The sequence below is a fragment of the Talpa occidentalis genome, unplaced genomic scaffold, assembly GCF_014898055.3.
Source record: "Talpa occidentalis isolate TD23 unplaced genomic scaffold, MPIMG_talOcc4v2.1 talOcc4.4, whole genome shotgun sequence".
In the NCBI taxonomy this organism is placed as follows: Eukaryota; Metazoa; Chordata; class Mammalia; order Eulipotyphla; family Talpidae; genus Talpa; species Talpa occidentalis.
This window is the reverse complement of record NW_023604295.1, coordinates 78,837,650-78,860,907: the sequence shown is the minus strand read 5'-3', so window position 1 is coordinate 78,860,907 and position 23,258 is coordinate 78,837,650. Positions and strand designations below refer to the sequence as shown.

At 36.7% G+C, this 23,258-nt stretch overlaps 1 protein-coding gene across 1 annotated transcript in view; it reads left to right on the top strand.

Moving 5' to 3' along the window:
* Nucleotides 1-23,258, top strand: part of LOC119257643 (EGF-like and EMI domain-containing protein 1) — an 879,693-nt gene that overhangs the window by 300,839 nt on the left and 555,596 nt on the right. The window contains exons 3-5 of the mRNA XM_037525743.2: nucleotides 6,425-6,559; nucleotides 8,757-8,866; nucleotides 10,512-10,616. Coding sequence (XP_037381640.2) covers nucleotides 6,425-6,559; nucleotides 8,757-8,866; nucleotides 10,512-10,616 — 350 coding nt within the window. The remainder of the gene's footprint in view (nucleotides 1-6,424; nucleotides 6,560-8,756; nucleotides 8,867-10,511; nucleotides 10,617-23,258) is intronic.

The window sequence follows — 23,258 nt, the reverse complement described above, 5'->3', positions numbered from 1 at the left end:
GATTCTTTGAAGAAGTGTTGAAGAACTCTTCTGTTCATATTTTTTAAAGGTTTTTTTTTTTAGATTTATTTATTTATACAAGCACTGGGGTATAGGCCAGAGGTGCAGGAGGGTGAGAGAAAGAGCAAGGAGCAGAACAGGCAGAAGGACCGAAGTACACTGCTGAGGGGAGCAGTGGGCAAGACAGGAGAGGTCTGCCTCACCATGTGGGAATCTCCCTAGCCAGCCAGGAATCAACCAGCACTGCAGAAGCTGCGGATAGCTTCATAGTGCTGCACTCAATCCACACTGTGCCTCCTGGGAGGGCCTCTTCTGTTCATTTTTTATTGCATTATTTGTTTTCTTTTTGGTTGTGTGAATTCTTTATAAGTAGCCCCTTGTTGAATGTGCAAATATTTCTTCTGCTCACTAGGGTGTATTTTTAGTTTATTTATTTATAAATTTTATTTTATTTTAGATTTATTTTATTTATACAAGAGCCGGGGTACAGGCCAGATGTACAGGAGGGTGAGAGAACTCACCAGAGACAGAGCAGAGAATAGAACAGGCAGACTGATGAAATGCACTGCTGAGGGGAGGAGTGGGAAAGACAGGAGAAGTATGCTTGCTATGTGGGTTGCTCTGAGGCTGGTGGGGATTGAACTGGCACTGCAGAGGCTGCAGACAGCTTCACAGCACTGTGCTCAGCCGCCTGCACCACCGGGAGGTCCGGGTGTGTTTTTATTTTAGTGAGAGTTTGTTTCACTGTTCAAAACTTTTTAGTTTGATGTAGTTCCAATTATTTATATTCTCTTTATTTTCCTTGTTAAATATGAATCAACAAAGACATTTTTGAAGCCTATATCACAGAGTGTTTTGCCTATATTATCTTCTATGAGTTTTAAGATTTCTACTCTTGCATCCAGCCTTTCATTTTAATTGAATTTTGTGTATGATGTGAGATAGGGATCTAGTTTCATTGTTTGTGTGTAGTTGTCCAATTTTTCTAGCACAATTTTTTTTTAAAGATTTATTTATTTATTTATACAAACACTGGGTACAGTCAGAAGCGCGGGAGGGTGAGAGAATTCACCAGAGCCAGAGGGGGGAACAGAACAGACAGACTGATGAAGTACACTGCTGAGGGGAGCAGCGGGCGGGGCAGGAGAGGTCTGCGTGCCATGTGGGACCCTCACTGGTGTCCGGGATTGAACTGGCCCTGCAGAGGCTGCGGGCAGCTTCACAGCCCAGCGCTCAACCGCTGCGCTACCAGGGGAGGTCCAATTTTTGAAATTCTTATATGAAAATTCTTACCAACTTCGCTCAACTGGACTCCAAGCAAAGATCTGGCTAATAAGAAAGCTTCCTTTGCCAACTTGGTCAGAGATTAGAGATCTCAGCTACAGTTTCCAGAGTGTGTTGAGGCATTTTTACTAGCCTTGTTGTCAAAAATGTTGGGAGGAAAATCTTTTCATCTACCAACTTCAGTTTGAATGCGTGGAGTCCTGGGCATTAATTGACAACAGAAAGATTAACAGGAGAAGAGTTTATTACTTAAGCATGCAAGAGCTCTCTATAGAGAGCAGCTCCCTGAACATTTAGGGATAAGGGCTTATACACTGCTTGATCAGAGAGAGTTTAGAGCTTAAAAAGATGAAAGGTTCTGACGATATTTGTTTACACAGATTTGCTTTGGGCTGTTCCAGTGCACAAGGTCAATTGCCACCTCAACTAGAGATTTACCTGGCATGGTGGTGGAGCGTGGGGAGGGGCATTTGTGAAAGATGATTATTGTAAAGCTCTACTTTATTCAGATAGTGGAAGCTCAGATATGATTTCTTTTTGCATCTGTATCAGATACTTTGATTTTGATGTATTCTTTTTTTTTTTTAAACATTTTATATTTTTATGCTTTTTTTTTTAATAGAGGCATGTTTTATTTATTTATTTATTTTATTTGTTAGTTTGTTTTGTTTATACATGCACTGGGTACAGTCAGAAGCGCGGGAGGGTGAGAGAATTCACCAGAGCCAGAGTGGGGAGCAGAGCAGGCAGAAGGACTGAAGTACACTGCTGAGGGGAGCAGCCGGTGGCAGGAGAGGTCTGCGCGCCATGTGGGACCCTCCTCCGGTGGCCGGGGAGCAGCCAGGGATCGAACCAGTGCCGCAGAGGCTGCGGGCAGCTTCGCAACCCAGTGCTCAACCACTGTGCCACCGGGGAGGCCCATTTTGATGTATTCTTTATACTATTCTGATGGGCTTGTTCGACTTTCATGTGGAACCCTGGAGAGGGTCAACATTTATCTTTTAGAGTGAAGTAAAGGAGTGCACAGGTGAGATATGTGCAATTAGAGGTGGAGGTGTTTGAAATACTGTATGTAACAATTGAATATATTCTTACCCTTGGTGATCAAGAACCAGAGAATCTTTAGAAGGGGTCCTGATTGGCACTGTTGGGGAGTTGGTAAGGGGTGAAAATGACAGGATGCCTTTCCTCTGTCTGGTCCCCAAGCATTAGCTACAAGGTATTTACTTCCCCAGGTAGAAGAGTGGGACACTTTTCTGGAAAAACTGAATGTCCCTAAAAATCAGATTTTATACACTTACATTAAAGAACTGAAAAAAAAAATTCACCCCAATCACTTGACAGTGAGTCTATCACACATGGCTCCCAACCAGTTTCTGGAACCTCATGCACTGAGCAAGCAATGAAAACCTGACATACTTGAGAAAGTCTAAAACATGTAAGAGAGAGAATAAAAAAAGAAAACTAGAGCAAAAGGATATCAGGGCAAAAATTAATAATAAAAATTTAAGAAGAAAAAATGAATCTGTAATTCAGTTGTTTATATAAGAGGTCTGACATCAGAGTTGTTTATATTGCAAACTATTAGAAACAACTAAATATCAATAGGGTGTTGGCTAAATTTATCCTATTATAATGGTAATTCCATATTTTGGAATTAAACAAATGATTTAAAATAAATCTGTGTATTTTGAAATGAAAAATATGTATACCTTATTGTTGCTGAATTAAAAAAAGAGCTTATTATTTAAATATTTGTTATTCAAGTGCTCCTATTTATGCAAAAATATATTTGTGGGATCCAGAAATAATTGCATATGAATATAGCTGATGATTACCAGTGGTTATATCTGGAAGCATATCAGGAACAAGTTTGATTTTTCTATATTCTTCAATTACTCAGACTTTTTACTATTCGCATTTATAGGCTTCATAGTAAAGGATTTAGATTATTTTCGACTAAATGTACTCAGGACACTAGTGAAATAACCAAGTGACTCACTTTAATTAGCATGTGTGTGTTGGGGGTCAAGAAAGATGCCGCTTTACCAAAACATCCCCCGTGATAGAATGCAAAATAAAATCTCATCTTAGCCAAAACTAATTGTTAACTATGGTTTAGTAATGTAATATATGAAATTTTAAAGTGACATTAACATTTCTTATTATGTAAAGAGAGATATTATTGGTGACAATCTGGATTACATATTTTGTAGATAATTTATTCTAAAACAATGTGATGCATAAAATTTGTTCTGTACTTTTCCTTGATCACTGTTACTTCAGGTTTTGGCTTTGGCTCTCTTTAAAGGTAGGTTTCCTATGGTGCTTTTATTCTTTGTAAGAATCAGGACAATCTCAAGGTAGAACTTGTGGAACAGGCTGGCTGGATTGGGCCAGGCTTTTATTGTATTGCCCATGAGCTAACTTATGTTGCTCTTAAGGAAGGGAGCTGCAGTTTATATCAGAGAGACAGCATTACATGCCTGTACCTCAGATGGCTGAAGGAAACAGAGCCAGAAATCAATAAATCTTCTATGGCTTCCTGTGCCTTGAGGTTAAAAATCAAACTTCTCAGGCTGAAAGGCCCTGTCTGCCACACTGAGCATCTCTTCATTTGAGACAATTTGTCCATCTTTCAGATCTCTGGAGGCAAGCAACTTCCCCTTTTAAAACCTCTGTTCACCCTATTTCTTCCACCTGAATAATATTCCATGCTTCTTCTCTCACTGGCTTCTCTTCCCCTTTCAGGTCACAGTGTCACATCTTCAGTAAAATCTTTCCTACCTGTTTCAGCCCCTTGACTGCTTTCTTAGCACTTCACATTTTATGTTTATTTAGGTGCTTTTATTTATGCCCTTTCTTTATTTGATTTCAGTTCTTAATGCAAAGTGATTTAAGCTGCCTTTTTAAAAAAGATTGATTGATGCATACAAGAACTGGGGTACAGGCCAGAGGTGTGGGGGGTGATAGGATTCATCAGAGACAGAGCGGGGAACAGAACAGGCAGATTGACTGAAATACACTGCTGAGGGGAGCAGTGGGCGAGTCAGGAGAGGTCTGTTGCAGCAACCTGGCCGGGTATCAAACTGTTGCTGCAGTGGTTGTGGATAGCTTGATAGGTTGCATCTTAAACCCCTTGCACCACCAGGGAGGTCCTAAGCTGTCTTTCTTTTGTGCCTCCTATACCTGAAACTATCAGTACAGTACCCATATCCCCTCTTCTTTATCTGCCATCATTTGCATTTCTTTGCCTAAGGACTTTGGCTAAGATGAGATTTTATTTATTTGACTTCTGGAAGCTGACTCTGCCTGACTGTACTTCACCCTGAAATGCTAGAGAAGCAGCAGCCCCCCAGCAAATCACTGACAGAGATCAGTATACAAATATCTAGATTCCCTCAACTTTTGGGGAAGGCTAGTCATCTAAAGTTCTTACTGGATCTTTACTATACCTATTTATTAGCTAGCTCTCCTTCCCTGTCTCATTTTACCATCCCCTTACATATGTTTTCTGCACCTTCCATATAAACTACATATTCTCAAATCCTTTTTGGGGAAATGGTTCTGGCACATGAAGGTGCTAGCAAGTATCTGATGGATTGATGCATAAATGGATGGATGGGTGAACTAATGCATAGGTGGGTAGATCAATGTATAGATGGGTAGGTGGATGTGATAATAGAGGAAGGATAAGTCACAAAATGGAGTTGAAGGCTGGAGGGAGTATAAGTTTTCAAAATATTGACTGAAAAAACAAAGTTACAGTGAGCTTATTCTAACTGGCTCTAGTTTTTTCACAAAAAAACCCAAAAAACCAAAACAAAAAACCATGTAAACTCACATTAAAGGTGTAGGTATAGACAGTTTGCTGATACCCCAATGTGAAGTATCTAAAAGCTAAGGTTTTATTTAGACATAGTATCCAATTACTTATGATTTTTATAGATTCCCAACCTATGTGCATTAGTCACATGTGTTCATTACAGTATTTATCTAAACCATTAAAAATGTGCTATGCAAACTCATAAATAATAAGTTCAACATGACTTTTATTCAGTTTAGGTGAAGTTAACATCCCAAAACATCACTTTTCAAAAATATATCTGAAAGTGAGAATTGGGCTGTAAGTGAAATCAGATGGTGAAATTTAATAAGACCATAGAAATAGGTGATCGCAACGTGGTACTGCAAGCTATAGAGGGGTGATATAACTGATGTTAGTATGAAATTACTATTTTTATCATTATTATCATAATATAACTGGAAAAGTTCACCGAATTATTTAGGGAGCACAACATTTCTTGAATCAGAAATGATTTCTATTTTCAACAGGTTATGAATATGGATAATAAGCCAGACTGATAGTAAGTTTCCCAAAGATAAGGACATCAGTGTCTGACTCCAGTGGTCATGCATGTAACAGAATGAGTGCATGAAAAGTGTGAGCATTTGGACCAATTTGTTCTTATAATTAGTATTGCTTTCAATAAAAACAATTATTATGGGCTAATCCCTAAGTAAATCATTCTTCAAATTATAAAAGATTATAACAAAATTTCAGATATTCCAAATTGTCAGTGTTAGCTCGCCCCACATATGTAAAACATAAAGATAATTTGCTTGGTAAATCTCTGTAAACTTGTATAAACTTTCTATAAGGAAACGTTAATGTACTGGTATTGGTTGTGAAATATTTGTGTTCGATAAGCATTATATGTGAAAATTATGTGCCAATGGGTAATATTGTTTGGGAAAACTTTCCAGGAAAAATTTAACTTTTTTGTTTAATCAGTCTGCCTTTTCTTCAAGGAAATGGGGGATCATGTAATTCTGTTTCTGTTGGTTGTGAAAGAGCTCAGAACTTGCTTTGTATTATAGTTCAGTTTTTCGAAGCACATAGAAACTGATGACTTTGATATTGTCTTATAACTGTATCCTTGTTTTAAAAATTTATTCTTACTTTTCCTAGACTAGAATTTAATTTTTTTTATGTTGTATTTTTATCACTGAATGGATTTTCATAAGTCACCACAAGCGTCTTGTGGAAAATGGAAAAATAAATGATTTATGTATAAAACAGAAAAAAAAAGTATATATTTTTTACTATGTTCTACTCTTTTTTTTTTTTCCCCCCAAGGCCAAACGTTTGCAAAGAACAGCAGCTGATGGTGGTGGGCCTTCCACATCCGTGTGTGCAGGCATTCACGCAGACAGCCAAGCTTTGGAAACAGGGCTGCCCCGGCTCAGGATGGTGCGTGGGTTACGAGAGAAGGTAATGTATTTCTGCTACTCCTTGTGATTACTAAAAATCCAAACCAAAAGTCTCAACTGCATGTAAATATTTTAGCCAAGAAATTTTAGAAGATAATTCTATGACTAAGTAAGTGAGCATATTTTTTTTAATATTTATTTTATTTATGCAAGAACCGGGGTACAGGCCAGATGCGCGGGAGGGTGAGAAGATTGACCAGAGACAGAGCGGGGAACAGAACAGGCAGACTGATGAAATACGCTGCTGAGAGGAGCAACGGGCGAGACAGGAGAGATCTGCCTCTCTGTGTGGGACCCTCGCTGGCTGGCGGGGATCGAACCCGCACTGCAGAGGCTGCGGACAGCTTCACAGCGCTGCGCTCAACCGCCTGCGCCACCAGGGAGGCCCAAGTGAGCATATATTATGCTCACCAGCAACTTTCAGAGTTATCTTTTTCCTTCAGAGACAACCTATGTTATTGCTTTACATTAAATTTTATTTATGAGTGAGTTCTTTTGGATTAGATGCACTAATTTTACCTCATGACATGATAGACTTTTGAAAGCTGAAGATCAGAAGATTGATTGATAGGACCAAGAGATAATTGTGCTGGTTTGCTAGAATTCACATAACTTGAATCAGTGTAGCTACATTTGTGAACCAGTGTCTGACTTGCCCCTCATTCTCTTGTAACATGCTGAAACCTAGAACTGGTGTAAGTTTATTATGGTCTTTGAATTAGGACTAACTCAGCAGGCTGGAAGATGTGAGGAAAGCAAGTTTCTAAGATTCAAGGCTTCATCCAGATTATTTTTCAGTTTTAAAATAGTTTTATAGAAAGTATATGTACTATTTAGTACAAATAATTGCTAATGTGTACATTTTGTGTAAATGAATCAGCTGACTCTAGAATCAGGATAAAGTGGGGAAAAAAGTATAGTTCTAGGTATATGAAAATATTGTTATTATTATTCTTACTATTGCCAAATGAAAGTTGGTACATTTTTAAATAACTGGTTTGCCTTTGTACAGAAATAGCAGAACACTGATAATATAGATTAAATGGTAAATAAAATTATAAAATGAAATCAATTATAATTGCCTATACTCACATATACATCATAGGTGCATGTGTGTATGTAAAACTTCATATAGATAGTCTTGCTTGGTCTACAGTCAGGAACTTGAAAGGAAATTTAAATCAGAAAAATTTCCCTGGATCTTAATAGCTGTGTGAATGTAAGCAAAGTCCCTACATTTCTCTATGTTTTAGTCTGTGAAGTTAGAAAATAAGATCTGGCATGCATATCATGAGGATTAACTGAAAACACATTTATTTTTTCTTTTCAAATATCATTGGTTTATAGCATAGTATGATTAGAACTATAGGGCCACAACTTTTATGTGAAAGCTACCACATCACACCCACCACCAAGTCACCCATAGATATACATGGTGAGAAAAGAAAGTTGGAGGAAATGGAACTTGAAATTGCCTTTGAAATGTGGTTTGGGGTCCTGAAGAATGAAGGGGGGAGAATATGTTAATATTTTCATAATAAAGAATAAATATGACATTGATTTTGATAGAAAGGAAATTAGTTTGTGTAGGGATGTTTGGTATTATGGGAAATTGTGAGGTTCCCATTAATAATTGTGTAATGTTTTCAAACTTTTGTTCGTTGGGGTCCAAAGGAGTTGTTTCAAACATTTTCATTTTAGTAATTCTCCTTTCCCATGAGCTTTTAGCGCCACAGATATGCTTAATATTTGTTTATGTAGGGTGCTTCGTTGTAGGAGCACAAGCTGTGTTCAGATTTATTTCACCCCTCCTACCCAGTATCCCATCGTCGCCCCCTTGTGGATGTTATTATCACTTGCGAATGCATGCTATAATGGGGCTAATATATGAAGGAACTTAAATGTGAAACTGAAGAATATATACCTTATCCTTCAAGATTTCATTTCTTTTTATAATTTTGCATTTCTTTCTTTATAGTTGGGGTGATCTTTAGTATAGTTTATACATAGAACATGGGGGTCCATGTTAATTTTCTTTAAACTATACCTGCCTATATGGAATTTGGTTGCTTGTGTAGTGAGGGGGTGTGTGTACAAATGGCAGGGTTTGGGTTAGAGGAAGAATTTTGTGGTAGGTTTAAGGTGGTCGCTTTGCCCTAAGGGGAAGCATTACTGATCTAGGTTCCTGTGTTTCTCAGGACCAGGTACTATACCATCTACAGACAGACATACAGCATAGAGCAGCAGACCTTCTACAGGTGCTGCCCTGGTTGGAGCCGGCGGGCAGAAGAGCCTGGCTGCCTGCACTGTAAGTTATAATTCTTTCTGTCTAACTCTCTGTCACTAGAACTAATGACTTTGCTGTGTTTGGGACTTCAGTCATATCATGCCTGCCAAGTTTTAGCTGTCATTAGAATTACCTAGGATTCAAAGCATCTCTCTGGACTGAAAATTCACACATGACATGTTAAAAAATGCATAAAAAGCCTTTCTGTTAAGTGTTTCTAATGATAGGTCAACATTCAGGACCACAGAACTGCTGCTTTATATTTTGTCTCTTTTTTTAAAAAAAGACCATTTATTTAAAGCCAGGCACGTTATACCTTGACTTCCATCCCCCTTTCCTGTTTGCCCCTTCCGTATCATCAAGTTTGTAATACACAGTTGATTCAAAAGTCTGGAGGGAAATCACTATACTAAATCTAAATGCGATTTCTCAACTTGTGCTTGTCATGATTAATTGCAGAACTCTGGAGGCCATTTACTTTTTAAGATGAGGTCTGCAGTCTTTTTACAAACCTCTGATGAGGGCATTCCAGAATCTTTGGAATATGTTTGACAGGTTTCAAGTAGCAGATGTAGTGGCATTATATAGTTCATACATGCCAGGAGAAATGGCTCCATTTAGTAACTCCTTTACCTGTGTGTTTATGGTTATTACCAAGTTACTTAAAATGCTTCCGCGTGTTGCAATCAATGCAGCGCCACAACACAATTCATCTCTCTTGCTACCCCATACCTTGAGGGGTTTGACTGCAGTCTGCCTCCTTCCCCAGTGTGCTTACTGTTCTCAGACTATCTCAGTGATGTTGCCTGAGGCTTCCCATGTTAAGCAGACATTGTCTTCAGTGGCATCAGGGTCACTGTGTATTTGCAGGCAATGCTGGGCCACTGAAGCTGTCTAGTCTTAGCTCAATGAAAACATCTGGTCTCGGACCTCCCTTGGTGGTGCAGTGGTTAAAAGCTGGGCTGCGAAGCTGCCCACAGCCTCTGCCCCGGCCCCCAGTGAGGGTCCCACATGGTGCGCCTGCTGCTCCCCTCAGCATTGTATTTCGTCAGTCTGCCTGTTTTGTTCCCCGCCCTGGCTCTGGTGAATTCTCTCACCCTCCCGTGCTTCTGACTGTACCCAGTGCTTGTATAAATAAATAAATAAATAAATCTTTAAAAAAACCCAAAAAACATCTGGTCTTGATCTTGTTTCACCTACCTTATGAACACCTGAGAAATAAAGAACAGGAGATGAATTCTTTATATTGTATGACTCCTATCAGTCTTTGCCTCTGGTAAATATTAGTGTTTCTTGCTTGATTTTAGATTGTTTTGGCCACCTTATGATCACCTTATCCAGGGAGTTCTTTTATGTTAGTGTTACTCAAACTTGAATGTAAACACACATCACCTAGTATCTTGTTAATATGTGGATTCTAATTTGTAGGTCTGGGGTGGGGGCTGAGATTCTGTATTTTAACAAGCTTCCAGGTGATGCAGATTCTTCTGCATAGAGTTCTACAAGGTTTTAGAGAGCAAGGCCTTCACTTATAATGACAGCACGGTTTAACCTTGCTATGGAGGACTGATGGAAATTTCTAGATTGTATTTACATTAGTTGTGTGCTTACATTGAGGATTTCCTTTCTTTTCCTCAACTCTGTTCTCCCACCTTCTTCCTTTCAGCTGTCTCAGCAATGGAACCTTGTTTCAATGGAAGAAGGTGCTTGAATGGTGAAGCCCAGCAGTGCAAGTGCTCAGAGGGTTTCCAGGGACCTCACTGTCAATACGGTGAGTCACTAACAAGAACGTTTTATTCTGATTTGGAACTGTCTGCTTTGCTTTTAGGGGGCAGTCAATTTTGTCGATTCAGACTAATGTCAGGTTTATTCCTCTATGGATTTATGAGCTTTTAAAATGGGCTGCTAAGCACAAGTCTACAATCTAAAGTGTACTGAGCATTGTGAAAATATGCTTGTAGTTTAGTTGTAATTATTCACTACAAGAGTTCAAATGGCATTCCTACAAAGTGGTCTATTTTGTAAGGAAATAGCAGCTTAATAAGAGAACTTTATTCTCACTTCAGACGTTAACTCGTCAATGACGCCGTGGTCTGAAATTGCTGGTATAGTTGTCTTCTTTGAAATCTTTATGGTTTGTGAATGATCAAAGTGGGAATTAATAGCATAATTTTTTATGATGTGATATTTACTACTTTCATGCCATTTATTAAAAATAAATTTAAAAATCCCAACATTTGTGTGATTCTCAGTTTCAAATCTCAATCTTGTTGGAACTTTATTGACTGTTAGTTTTGGACCTGTGCATTTAAGATGTACGTTGCACAGAGGTTTTAGAATGATTATCCTTTAATACATCTTCCATAAGATCAGGTGCTTTCAAAGGATTTGTTTTAACTTGATCATCTCATGCTAGTTTCCACAGATGATTCACAGATCTGCATTTATCTTTTTAGAGTGGGAAAAATGAAACACCCTCTATCTTAGAGAGTTTAAAGAAATGTGTGTAAAAAGCTAATGAAAAAATAATTTATTCTTTTTCTTCTGCTGTTATGTTTACTCTCTTTTAACCATTACCTGAATCTTTGTAAGTGAAATTGCAAGCAGCCGAGAGCTCATCACTCATGTCCATATGTCTTCCTGCCCTCGGCACAGTTTAAGTTTAATATTTTTCATGGGTCACCTCAAAGCTATTCTTCTTGTAAGTAAATTAATCCTGATAATACTTTTTTTTGGGGGGGGGTTGTTTGACTTTAAAAAAAAAAACAAATTTTGAATTAAAATACAGTTGATTTCTCACACCAATGTATTCCGTGACTAAGGTACACTGATCTGAAACAGAGGTCAGTGTGCATTATGAGCTCTGGGGTGTATCTTCAGTTGTTTCCATTAGTTTAAAAAGCAAATAGAAATTACACATTATTCCATAATAAGAAATTATTTGCCACTGAATAAATTGTTTCTAATACATGGGCAACTCTGGGTTTCCTCATCTTGATCAGTAGCTGTGATCGGCAATTACACATGTCATTGATTTATTAAGAGTTAAAAAAATAATAATTAGATTTTACTTTATTAATTCATCTGTTTGGTAGAACAAATCTTGCAAAGCATCAAGGCCCTTAGGGGAAAGGTAATTAAAAAGACATATGATAATGATACTGGCCTTGAATTTGTACCTGGATTAATTTATTCTTTATTATCTGTAACAGTACTTGAATCTTTTGATTATGCCAACTTCCTAACAACTTTTATTTACCAAAGCAATTACAATGCTTTCTGAAATATAAGCAGCTAGATATTTTATTTTTCAATTTTGGGTTGTTGAAAATGTAGAAATATTTTAAATAAAAGCAGAGTTGTTGTGTCTTTTCCACAAGCTCTTTTATATACCAAAGAGTTCCATCACCATGTGAGATAACCAACTATACAAAACACCTTTCAGGAGGCTGCATTGCATTGTTCAGCATGATTGTTCTGGTGTGTTATCCTCAGATTGTGATAACTTTCCATCTCTCACTGTAGAAATCCTGTTGAATTGAAAAAGGAACACTGATAAATTCTGAGGCATATACAAGCTAAAGTAGGAGTTCAAGTCTCCTACACAGTGTTATATTTCATCTAGCAAATGAGCTTTCACAAAGTATATAAATTTAGGAGAGATTTTATGGAAGATTTTGAAGATTTCCTAGGAAATCAAACATTTGGGCAAACAGGGATTCACCCAGTTAGTAAGAAAGGTCATTAGCTGGGTCTTGAATGTGGATTGAAAATTAAAATCATCAAATATTGTCTTTTTTAAAAAGAATATGAATGATAGGTCACCTACTCTGTCAAGTGGTTGATTATAGCTTGGCGGCGCTACCTATAACCTCTCTTTATCTAGTAGGTAGATTCCAGTTCTTATGTATGAGTACATAGTTACTGACAGCTGACCCATTCTCTCTGTCTTTCTTTGTTTCTCCCTCTCTCTCTTTCCTTTCTCTCAATATCACCATGAAAAGAGGGAGCGGTCACAATGAAAATAAGTTTGATATTTTTCAAATGATATAAGCTATAATTCAAGTGATAAAAATTCAATTTAAAAATCAATATAAATAATTAGCAGAGTATGCAATTCAAGAGTATAAAAGCTTATAGTTCTGTTGCCCTCAGTATGTGAGGATACTCTTTTCTATTTCTTCATAGTCGTATGCACTATATAATTTTGCATAAATCAATTTAGAGTCTCTACATTGTTTTATAGTGAATACCTCTCCTTTTTATCTTCCTCCTCCCTTCTGCCTCTCTTCTTCCCCCTTCAACTTCCTCTCCCCTCCACAGTAACAACCACCTACTGAATACTCATTTATATTTTTTCTCCGTGCTCATGTATTCACATAAAAATAGCTGCTTAATCACCCATGATGTTGATGTACCATAAATTTTAAGCCACACTTTTATGGATGGACATTCATTTTGTTCCACTATTTTTGCCACAACAGTCAGTATTGAGATACATGATGTTTTTATTTCTGTGACACAGATACCAGCAGTGGGATTGTTGTAGCTAGGAATATGTGCATTTTTAACTTTAATACACTTTAAGTTAAAAATATTCATCTAAATTATTTGGAAAATGTGTTTTGGGCCCTGGTTATGACTTTACCAGTTTACTTGGTTGGGATGAATTAAAATCTAGGTATATGCTACTAACATATTTTTTGACTTGTTAATAGGGAATTACTTGCATCTTCATCCCAAACTCGAAATGTAATAAGGAAGCTAGGATTAGGGTTATTGTAAACATGGATTCCTCTTAGCATAGGGTAAATATGCTAAGATTTGGGATGTATGAGAAGAAAGAAGTCTTTTAAATGAACCAGATGGCCTTTTAAAATGGAGTAAAGAATTTAGTCCTCGAGAGAGAAGGGGCATGCTAATAACTGAGAGATACGCTTGGAGTTAATAATGATTCTAAAATTGCTCATCTACTTAACTCATTTGAAAAATATCTCTCTAATAAGAAAAAAAATGAAGAAAATGAATTTGGACAATTAGGAAGTAATGAAGAGCTTTCTAAAATAGCTATTGATTAAAGGAATCAAAGGGAATACTTTGAAGATTTGAACACATGCAAATCAATCTAGATAGCTGGTGGTGAAATTTTCTCTTTTTTAATTCTATGGATCTAGGCAGAAACTTGGAGCTTCATTAGCTGATTAATATCATATACAAAGTTACAACATTTCTTCTTATCACTGATTTCATCTTCCCTTTCTCTGGTCTCAAGTCAAATTAGATTATATAATGAGCTTAATAGTTGGATGATAATTTGGGTGAGATCTTTTTGTCTCTTTTATTCATCTATTGTATTCATCCAGTCAGTCATTCTTCTGGTACTCTTCCAGTTGGTCAGTAAATATTTATACACCTTTGTGTATGTGTGTATTGTAGATACTGAAAAAAATGTAGTATCCTTAGTGTGGTGGAGATGAGAGACCAGGAATTCTTTGAAAACAATGTAGCTCACAAGTGCTATTATGATATAGGAAGATTCTGTCCTGAAGAAAAACAGGACAGGGCCCATCAGTGTCATATGAGGAGATAATGAAGCGTTTCTCAGATGGTTTGAAAATACAAAATGCAACTTATTCTTAAACATCAACAGAATAATACTGTGAAGTTGGTCAAGGATTGGGATATTTCCCAGAGACATGAAAGGCACAGAAAATTCAAGGGATAATAATAATGATAATGATAATAATAATATAAGTAGTTTTCTTGGTTGCATTAAGAAATACACATGAGGCATGGAAAAGTATAGCTTTGCTTATGTCTAAGGCACTAGGGCCTTAGTTTTTCTTGGTCCAGCAAACAAGCTATTCCAGAACCTCACCTAGAAGTGGTAATTGGTAGGTTTTTAATAGGAGTTGACCTTTATTTCTTTGTGTGGTCAATCTAACAGTTGGGATTTCTTGAGAATACATCAGTACTGCTCAGTACTCTATACTTATGCCAGCATTCTCAAATATTTCCATGACTTCAAAGTATATATTTATAGACATTAAATGAAATGCTGCTGGAATACTTTCTGGTAACATGGAAAATCTTTAGAAGTTTTGGGAAGGGAAAGGATAGGTCTCGTCACTGACCACTTGCATTATTTTGGAGAAAGTCATTTTGTATGATCCTCAGTGCCATCAATTTTAAAATAATAATAATAGCTCCAATTTTCCTAAGCAACAACCAACTACTAGGCACTACTCTAAATAATGTATATGGATTAAATTATTAATCCTTTCAAGTCTATGAGTTGAATACTCTCATTTGCCCTACTTTTATAACTGATTGAAGCATGCCAACATGTCCATGGACAAATAACTAAGTAAAGACTCCGAAGCCTGCAAACTTAGCTTTTAAATCATGGTCCCTTGTAATAATACTTGACATAATTATCTGTCTGCTAGGTTGTTATCTGTGAGTCATATGAGATCATGCATGTAAGTTTGATAGCCTTATTTATGCATTCCTTCATTTTGTCATCTGCAGATTCTCTGAGAATACTTAGGGGAAGTGTACAGAGTAAAAGGGGAAAGGCTCTACTATTGCTTTGCTTCTTTCTTCCTGTGGGAAATATAAGCACACTTGACTGTTGTGTCAAAGGTATGATTTTGAATCAATCAGTATGTTCTAGTCAAGGAATCTAGCAGGTTCTTCGCATATATATGTTCTATAGGGATGGAAGGTTGGAACTAAGGATTTTCTTAATAGTAGCATGTGCCCAAGAGCATTTTGAATTTTCCAAGTGGTGGTATAGGTTGAATTGTGTGCTTTTCTACACCCACCCTGCACTAATTCATGTATCGAAATTGTACCCTCCATTGGAATTTAACCATATTTGGAAGTAAAGTTGCTGCAGATGCAATTAGCTAAGTTATGCTCATATTGAAGTGGGATGGGCCACTAAGTCCAATATGCCTGGTGTCCTCATGAGAGGGAAAATCGGGCCACAGAGGCATGTACACAGGGATAATAGCATGGGGAGATGAAGGCAGACATCAGGGTGATGCATCTGCAAGCTAAGGGATGCCAAGAATTGCCAGTACACTACCAGAAGATAGAAGAGAGACATGGAAAAGATTTTTCCTTGCTGTCCTCAAAATGAAGCAACCATGCTGACCCCTTAACCTCAGATTTTTACCTTCTAGAACTGTGAGATAAAGAGATTTCTGTTGTTTCAACCACTCAGTTTGTGGTACTTTGTTACAGCATCCCTGCAAACTAATATAGGAAATTTAAGAAACGTTTTCTTTTTATCCACAGTTTCATTCCAGCAGTAGGCCTACTGAAACAATGAAAATGGGGGGAAAATGGCAGGGGGTTTATAGAGAACAAATCATGCTAAGACAACTTAATGGCTTATTTTAATTGAATTATAAAATTAGTGTGGGAAGGAGATTTAATTTGGAAAAATGCAAAACCATTAATTGAACACGCTTATTAATCTGCAATCCTAAATGAGCATTAGTACGAGATAGTATGAAATGAAATGCAGGTCACATTATGGAGATAAGTTGATATGCGTTCTTAGCGTGAGTTGATAGTGTAAATTCAGTGTTATTATGTTCACAACATAAAGATGCAGATCCCTTCAGCAGGGTTCTAGCAAGTCCATATCAAGGCGGATGCATTCTGCCTTACATAACTTGGCAGAAAGATACAGCAGTTTTGACATGGGGTGGGACCATAAAGGAGCAGATAACCTGTTTATGAGGAAAGTAAAGCAATAACTGACATCTTCCATTGAGCCCAGAACATGGGCATCTTGCTATTGGGAATCCATGCAGAAGATTTGCTATTTTGACATTGATTTTAAAATAGATGCTTTAGATGTGCTTTTACTAATATCCCCTTTCAGGTGTGCTTTGCATGGCTAGTGTTAGAACTGTAAGATGCAGTATAAAAGGACTGCAAAACTGTTTTCTATTATTGAAAATATTAAAACCTTAGAGGAGAGTTACCTAGTATATCTGATGTTGTTTGATTCTACAGCATATACTTAGTGATGCACTCGAAAATGTTGAAGGTGGGTAATGATGACAATAACAGCTAGCTCATAAATTAGTCTTTCCACATGCCAGGTGCTCTTCTAGTGCCTTATGCACATTGACTCATAATACTCAACAATAATCCTGTAAGGTAAGTGCAATTGTTAGTTCCCTTTAACAGATGACATACCTGAAGCAAAGATGTTAAATACCTATCTAGTATTATATATATGGTCAATGATTAGGCCGGGGCGTGGACTTAGCAATCTGGCTCCTGAATGAATCCTTTTAACCACTCTGTGATGTATCTTTAAAGCTTAAGAACTTTACTATTTACATAGCTCTGCTATTGGAAAGCCTACATTGTGGTAATGGAGACCAGAAAACAAACCATCAAAATGTGATGAATGTCCTCAGAAAGACATTAAAAAGGGTAGAGGAACCAGGTTACGGTAGCAGGTTGAACTTACGGAGTTGTGGACTTAAGATGTAACATGAGGCCATGACATTCATTGTTGTCGATCTAAATAGTGTGGGTCTCAATTCCTTGAGTATATAGTGACACTGAGGATTTTAAGATGGGCATTTTATGTGTAAAAATATATTTTATTTTTTTTTAAGATTTATTTATTTATACAAGAACTGGGATACAGGCCAGATGTGTGGGAGGGAGAGAGAATTCACCAGAGACAGAGTGGGAGCAGAACAGGCATACTGAAGAAATACACTGCTGAGGGGAGCAGCGGGTGAGACAGGAGAGGTTTGCTTTGCCATGTGGGATTCTTGCTGGCCAGCTGGGATTGAAGCCATGCTGCAGAGGCTGCGGACAGCTTCACAGTGCTGCGCTCAACCACTGCACCATTGGGGAGGTCTGTAAAAGTATATTTTAAATATATAGCTACCATACAGTTTGCTTGCATCCATTTCTTTTCCCCCCAAATATATATTAGACTTCTCATACACTATCAAATTCTAAGTACAACTTAAAAATGCCTTTAGGGCCTCCCCGGTGAGGCAGGCGATTTAGTGCAGCACTGTGAAGCTGTCCGCAGCCTCAGCAGCATGGCTTCGATCCCAGGTGGCCGGCGAGAATCCCACATGGCAAAGCAAACCTCTTCTGTCACGCTTGCTGTTCCCCTCAGCAGTGTATTTCTTCAGTCTGCCTGTTCTGTTCCCCACTCTACTTTGGTGAATCCTCTCATCCTCCCACACATCTGGCCTACTGTATCCCGGTTTTTATATAAAAATAAATAAATCTTTAAATAAAACAATAAAAATGCCTTTAGTTGCCTTTGACTAAGCACTTAAGTTCTATTTTTTCTTAAGAAATTTGATCAACACAGTTAGAAAAAATCCTGGAGGAGAAATGGTAGCATGCTCTATAACAGAAATCGGTATCATTCACTAAATTTTTGCAGTAATTTAACTGAGTTTTTGCTTGCCATTTGAATTTGAAATATATATGGAATGTTTTTGTGTGTCAGTGTTGAGAGATTTTACTCAAGCTCATTTATTTCTGGACGTATCATGTTAGAAAGGCACTAACAAAATCACCGCCACAAAGGCCATTAGAATTTATCACTTGGTTTGGGCACTGCAACTTCATTTCTTAGTTATTTTTGAAACCACTAATTCTTTAATTATCGTAAAGGCTACTAGTAATGCTGTAGATGAAATAGAGCATTTACTGTTCTGTGCTAGAGTTTAGGCTGGTCAGTGTTAGAAACTACTATTAGAATGATAATTAATCATTATACTCCCTTAGGTGATTAAGGTGTTTCATGTTGGGTAAAGAAAAGTAAAACTACTTTTCAAGATTCTGTGTTCTCCGATGAGTATGCTGAATCTGGCATCTGAAAGGTAGAAGTAGGCAACAAGAAAAAACTCCTGCTAGGTTTGCTGTCTCCGTGGTGATATTCTCCACACAGGATAGTCCTGAACCTAGTTTACCTGGTAATGGGATTTTTGGGGGGTCATGTAAATGCACCTTTGCTGAAAGGGACAATGTGAAAGACAGCAGAAAGGAAAAAATCAAGTCAAATCCTAGGTAAGTTAAAGGGAGAAGAGTAGTGATAATCGAAGTAATGATTTAGATGTACAGATTAAAACCTTGTTCTCAACAGGAACATTTGTACTGGGTAGCTTTTCCCCATTTCCTTATTGGTAAATAGGTTCAAGACATGGTGCCTTGTTATTACATATTTCAAACATGAATAATCTACTTTATGGGTTTCTCAAAATTCATTCTCTGAATCACTGTTTCTGTTGGATTGTAAGAAGTATTACAGAAAATAAAATTTCTTTATTCAAGTAATTTTGGGAAATTCTATATTAAATAGCTTTACATTGTGTTCATTTTTGTAGGACTTTTCATAACCTTCAGTGTGTTCATGTATATTGTGATTCCCTCAGAAGATTATCTAGATTTCTGTTTATTTTAAATCCACGTAACTATATATCCATTTTTATGGGGTATGTTGAAATACTGATTTTGGAAAAATTATTTTTAAGTATTGTATATAATTTCTCTGTGGAAAGTGTATATATATATATGCATATGTGTGTGTGTGTGTATATATATATATATATATATATATATATATATTCTCAAATTGGAAATTAAAAAAAAGCCTATTTTCCCAATCTGCTCAACTAATAAGAACATATTTATATGGTATTAAAAAAAACACATTTAACAATGATTTTCCATATGCTATCTCATTTAAGGCTCACACTCATTCTGTGAAGGAGTTTATGTTATTCCAGAATTAAAATCGAAGTGACAGAAACTCAGATAACTTAATTGATTTGTCTCAATCACAGCTTCTTAGTAGCTGAGCAAAGACTTCAACCCAGATCATAAACTCTGGTGTTTTATGGTGTTTTTCCACAACTTCCTGGGGATAGGCCAGGCTTGCCCTAAGTACCCTTTATTTTGGATCACAGTGTACACTGAACTAGGTTAAGAAATAGAAAGGGCAGAGTGGGGTTTGGGGATTTATTTTTACCTTTCTATTTTCAGACCCTTATGCAGTTTTCATAATTCATATTTTCCTTCTTCCCATTCATCCATAAGAATTTGGTTCCATTGTTCCTGCCAATAAACTCGTCAAACTAAAGTGTTCATGGATACTACTGATTTTACGTATTGTATTTCAATAGTGGAAATACTGATTGAACTTAAATGATTGACAGTATTATGGTAGTCAGCAGATAGGACAACTTTTGGGGTAGTATATAGTTTTTTGTATATATGTATGTGTGTGTGCGTATATATATATATATAAATATAGTATGCAGTCTACTACTATTCATGCTCTTACCATCCAGAAGTGCATTCCTTGTATCTGCCCTGTCCCAAGCAAATGATGGTAATGGCAGTCTACTTCTTATTACTGCCAGTGAATGAGATAGTTCCTGCTTCATTTGTACTAGCATATTATGCCAAACTTTGGGGTTCTGACCCGGTATCGTACTGCACTTTATACCTATCACACTCCTATTCTTGCCTCCATACATATTCTATCATAAATTAGCTTTTTTTATCTCTATTTTATTAAATAAGTCTCCCTGGTCCTTCAAAATGCTTAAGGGCATAGTTACAACTATAATGGGTATATTTACTATTGAGATAAATGACCCATCAAAGGCTTATGAGAAGATGAAGATGTGTAGTAAGTAATTTTAACCTTCTGCTGTCCTTGGCTTTGGTTTCTAGGTGGTAATCTCTAAATCCTTTGAATATCATTTCTGATAGGAGCATCCATCTTTATTTGCCTGGAAGCTATGGGTTACTGGATAGTATCACATTATGATTTGGTGGGGCTGGCTAGTGTTAGGTTGGGGGTCTTGCTACACAAGAAAGAGCAACAACTTGATGTAAGGTAGTGGCGTGGCTCACTCCAAGAAGGGTTGGACCCCAAAATCAACCAAGTGTGTAATCAACCAGTTAGTCAATCATGTCTGTGGAATAGGGTCTCAAAAAAACTCCAACTTGAGACTTAGATAAACTTTCCTGATTTGCACAGTCCATGTGAAGTAACTCATTGATGACAGCAAAGTGATGTGTTCTGACTCCTTAAGGCAAGGACAGGAAGCTCCACTCTTGCTACCACCTACTCCCCCCTAAGCCTTTCTTTCTGGTCTGATTTTAATAAAGTAGGTTTTAGTTATTTCTTTGAGTCCTAACAAACTATTAAATATGAGGTTGGTTTTGGGAACCCCCAAAATTACAGTTTATGTCGGAAGGGAGGGTAGTCTCTTGTGAGGCTGTTTCATTTCATTTTGTAGTTCGTCTTAAGTGTCACAGTGGAGTTTTCTTCTTCAAGAATAAAGTGCTGTGGTCTCTGTTCTGCTTCCTTGTGAAAGTGGACACAGAAGATTAAGGGACACTCTGATTGCTCAGTTTTGCAGGATGGAACTGAATGAGGATTTTCCTCATTTTTGGTGAAGAACAATAATGTCTGGACCGTATAAATGAGTTGAAAGTAATGGCTTAACTCACCCATTTATTTAATCAGATGGCAAATCACAGAAGGCAAGTGCAAAAATAACATTTTTATAATCTGTTAGTTCTGAACAACACCAGAGACTGGGGGATGCGGAGGAGTAAGAGAATGAAGTACAGACACCTAAAGTTTTTGCATTTTGAATGAACATTTGCTGAAGTCATTGTAACGGTTTAAAAATGGTTTTAAGGAATATCTGCTAAAGGATGTTTAACAACCAGAGATTTAGTTATGTCACTTAAATAAAGGCTTTTTTTCCATTTTGACAGAAGAGATGTTATGTTTTCTTCTGTTGAGTTCTGGTGACCCTTGCTTAGCTTTCATTTATCACAAATAATCTTCTCCAGGACACTGCAATTGCTGCAATGTTGAGGTGCTTATATTACATCTAACCTTGGAGAAGGGTCAAAATAAATCTGTGAATTAAGTAAGAATACATTACAGCTGGCTGAAGAATGTGTCAGGAATAGCTGAAAAAAAAAAACAAACAACTAAAACAATTTTTTTTTTTACAGCCTGTGGACAAGTTGATGTGACTCCTTTTCTATCTACATGGAGTTGTTTAGTAGAGAAATACTGGTTTTTATTTTGGTCCTAAAGTGGGTGAGTGTACATTGTCAAAGCGCATTGTTGCTGACCTTGGGTTAGTTCCATATACAAAGGCGGGGATACTCAGATAAGGTATCTGCAGTGATTATCTCCATTTACCCTGAAACACAAGCACCCAATGAAAAGATCAAATACCTTCACTGTATTAATATGTAGTTGGCAGTGGGTGAGAGAGGACCTGAACATCAGTTAATCTCGTGTCATTTTATTGTTAAATTATAAAATTACAAATAAATGCTGATGGCATCTATAGAGGAAGGCATGTTGCAAAGGAGTAAGATAAATGGAAAGGAAGTAAGTAAAATAGAAGTCTTTTACTGATGAAATGGATATTAAGATCAATGTTCTAATTTAGAGAAACATAAAAGGCGATCTATTGGGCAAATTTTGAAAAATGTGATTCAAAGTCTTTCCAATGCTTTTGTCTCATTTATATAGCCCTACTTATAATTATGGCACAATTAAAGAAGGAAAAATGCATTTCATACAAATATCACTTGAAAAAAGTATTTTGTGCCAAGCACTGATAATTTTTTTATAAGTAATTTTGAGGAACATTGTACTTTAGGGTGAAACAGCCTTTTCCACAGTTAATAGTAAGAAACAGGCTTTTTACACAGTTAATAAATAAGAAAAGCTAGATTGGTGAGAATAAAAGTAAAGTTGAAAAAATCTAATATTTTAATAAATAGGAAATGACAACTGATGTTTTTATATGATCAGTCATTTGTGTATTGAAAAAGAATGATGTTTAATGGAGTCATTGACTTATACTAAAAGGATAGCTCTGCTACACTGTTGGAGAATTTACATTTTTGTTTATCTACTTATTTCTTCATTCGTTCATTTATATATTAATCAGCAAATCATTGTGCTGAAAATTTAGATTTTTTGGGGGGGTCATTATTTTAAATGTATTTAATGTATTATATCACAGTTAACTAATACTCACTATCATCCATTTGAGGAATAAATGAACAAACTCTTCTTTCATAACCTAACATTATTTTACTTCTTTTTCTCCTTGAAATTGAATTTTCATTTTACTTTTCCATATAAATTTATTCTAATATTGTGCTGTTTTTCCTAGCCTTTTATTGATCACCTAATTATACTTCTCTGCTACAAATATAGATACATATTATTGAATGAATATATTTTACAACATTGTTCATTTTTGTACAATGTTTGAATTCTCCTCTCAGGTATAGCCTCCATAAAATTCCCACCACCAATTCACCCATGAACCATCACCATAGATTTTTT